The sequence below is a fragment of the Augochlora pura genome, unplaced genomic scaffold (genome assembly GCF_028453695.1).
Source record: "Augochlora pura isolate Apur16 unplaced genomic scaffold, APUR_v2.2.1 APUR_unplaced_6143, whole genome shotgun sequence".
Classification (NCBI taxonomy): domain Eukaryota; kingdom Metazoa; phylum Arthropoda; class Insecta; order Hymenoptera; family Halictidae; genus Augochlora; species Augochlora pura.
Genome location: NW_027586684.1, coordinates 1 through 1,405, shown reverse-complemented (window position 1 = coordinate 1,405; position 1,405 = coordinate 1). Strand labels below are relative to the sequence as shown.

Here is a 1,405-nt window from a genome sequence, read left to right as displayed (position 1 = left end):
ATCAATATCTTCAGTAGTAGTTGAATTAACTGGAGGTAAATCATTTTCTGATGGAACAGCTGGTAAATCTGGAAGCTGAAAATCATTCATCGGCATTTTCGATCGCGGCTGTGGTTTTGGTTTCTGATCAGACTATAATGAAAAATTACAAAATTACGAATTAAGAATCAAATTGCAACAGCAATGTTGCTAATTTTTATGAACACATATATTGTTTATCTAACCTGTTTGTTTAAATCAGGTGGAAATGAACTGTATGGTGGAGGTAAATCATTTTCCTAAACAGATAAATATTGTACTTTTAAGATGTATTATGTATTTAAAGTATTTGTAGAGGTGATGTCATGATTACTCACAGGTGGTCTGTTACCATTAGAGTTATCTAAAGGAATGTTATATGAAACAGTAGGAACATTGTGAGGAACATTTTGTGCCTTATTTTCTGGAGATCCTGAAGGATTAATAAAACCTATCGCTCCTTTTTCTGAATTCTGGGGAAATAAATTAATAGTATCCTTTTGCATTAAAAAAAGTTCTTATGCAAGTGAATACCACTTACTATGAGATTTGCTGTAGGATCTGGTAATAGTGGAGGTTGTGGAAATCCAATAAATCCGAGTGGTTGTGGCATACCACCTCCAGAAGCTATATCTAAATTATTCCTTGCTTCTCCACTACCTCCAATATCTATCAACACTGTATCTTGTCCTTCTGCCATTACCTATGACGTCAAAGTTTATACATATACGTAATATAAGCTACTGTTATTGTATTATACTTTTTCATACATACTTGGGGATCTGGTTCATAAGGAACATTATAATTGTTAGCAATTTCTATAAGATATTTCTCAACAAGAAGTTTAGATGGTGACTGTACACTCATCTTCTGTTTCAACTTTTCAGAAATACTTTGCACTGCTTCTTCTCTGCAAGCATCCGTATATTGTTTACCATACTTTGCTGATAAAATATTAGCAATTATTTTCATTTCTCGAACATCGGTTTGAATTCTAGGAGCAGCCCAAATTATTGTAGAAATAGCTTCGGCTAAACCTTCATCTAAATCTCTATAGAAACCCAATACATGTATAAAGAATGTGATAAGAGTGTAATCTGAAAATAGTCATTCATAAGATTCTTACTTCATTTGCATAATGAGTCCAAAACGTGCCAATAAGAGATCACAATACATTTCAAGCAGTTCCATAGCCTCAACCATATAATCTTCTCTAATTATATGCTCCATACGTATTTTAGCTCTTTCTACTTTCCCTGCTGCAATGTAGTCAGCAATTTCTTTTCGCGCTTTCTGCGCGAGCTCGGTTTTCTTCTTTTCGAGTAATTGCATTCGATATATTGCTAGACGTAAATGCGTCTTCAAGGTTTTGTATTGTGTCCCCTTC

General features: G+C 34.0%; 1 protein-coding gene across 1 annotated transcript; it reads right to left on the bottom strand.

The window, feature by feature from the left end:
- Positions 1–3: 3 nt before the first annotated feature.
- Ist1 (increased sodium tolerance 1-like protein) lies at positions 4–1,399 on the bottom strand (the record flags this gene model as incomplete). The annotated part of the gene is made up of 6 exons (XM_078195727.1): positions 1,145–1,399; positions 793–1,069; positions 560–721; positions 357–491; positions 225–278; positions 4–132 (listed from the first exon to the last, which is right to left on the bottom strand). Coding segments are annotated over exons 1-6 (963 nt in total), but the record flags the coding sequence as incomplete, so codon positions are not given.
- Between the last annotated feature and the right edge of the window lie 6 nt (positions 1,400–1,405).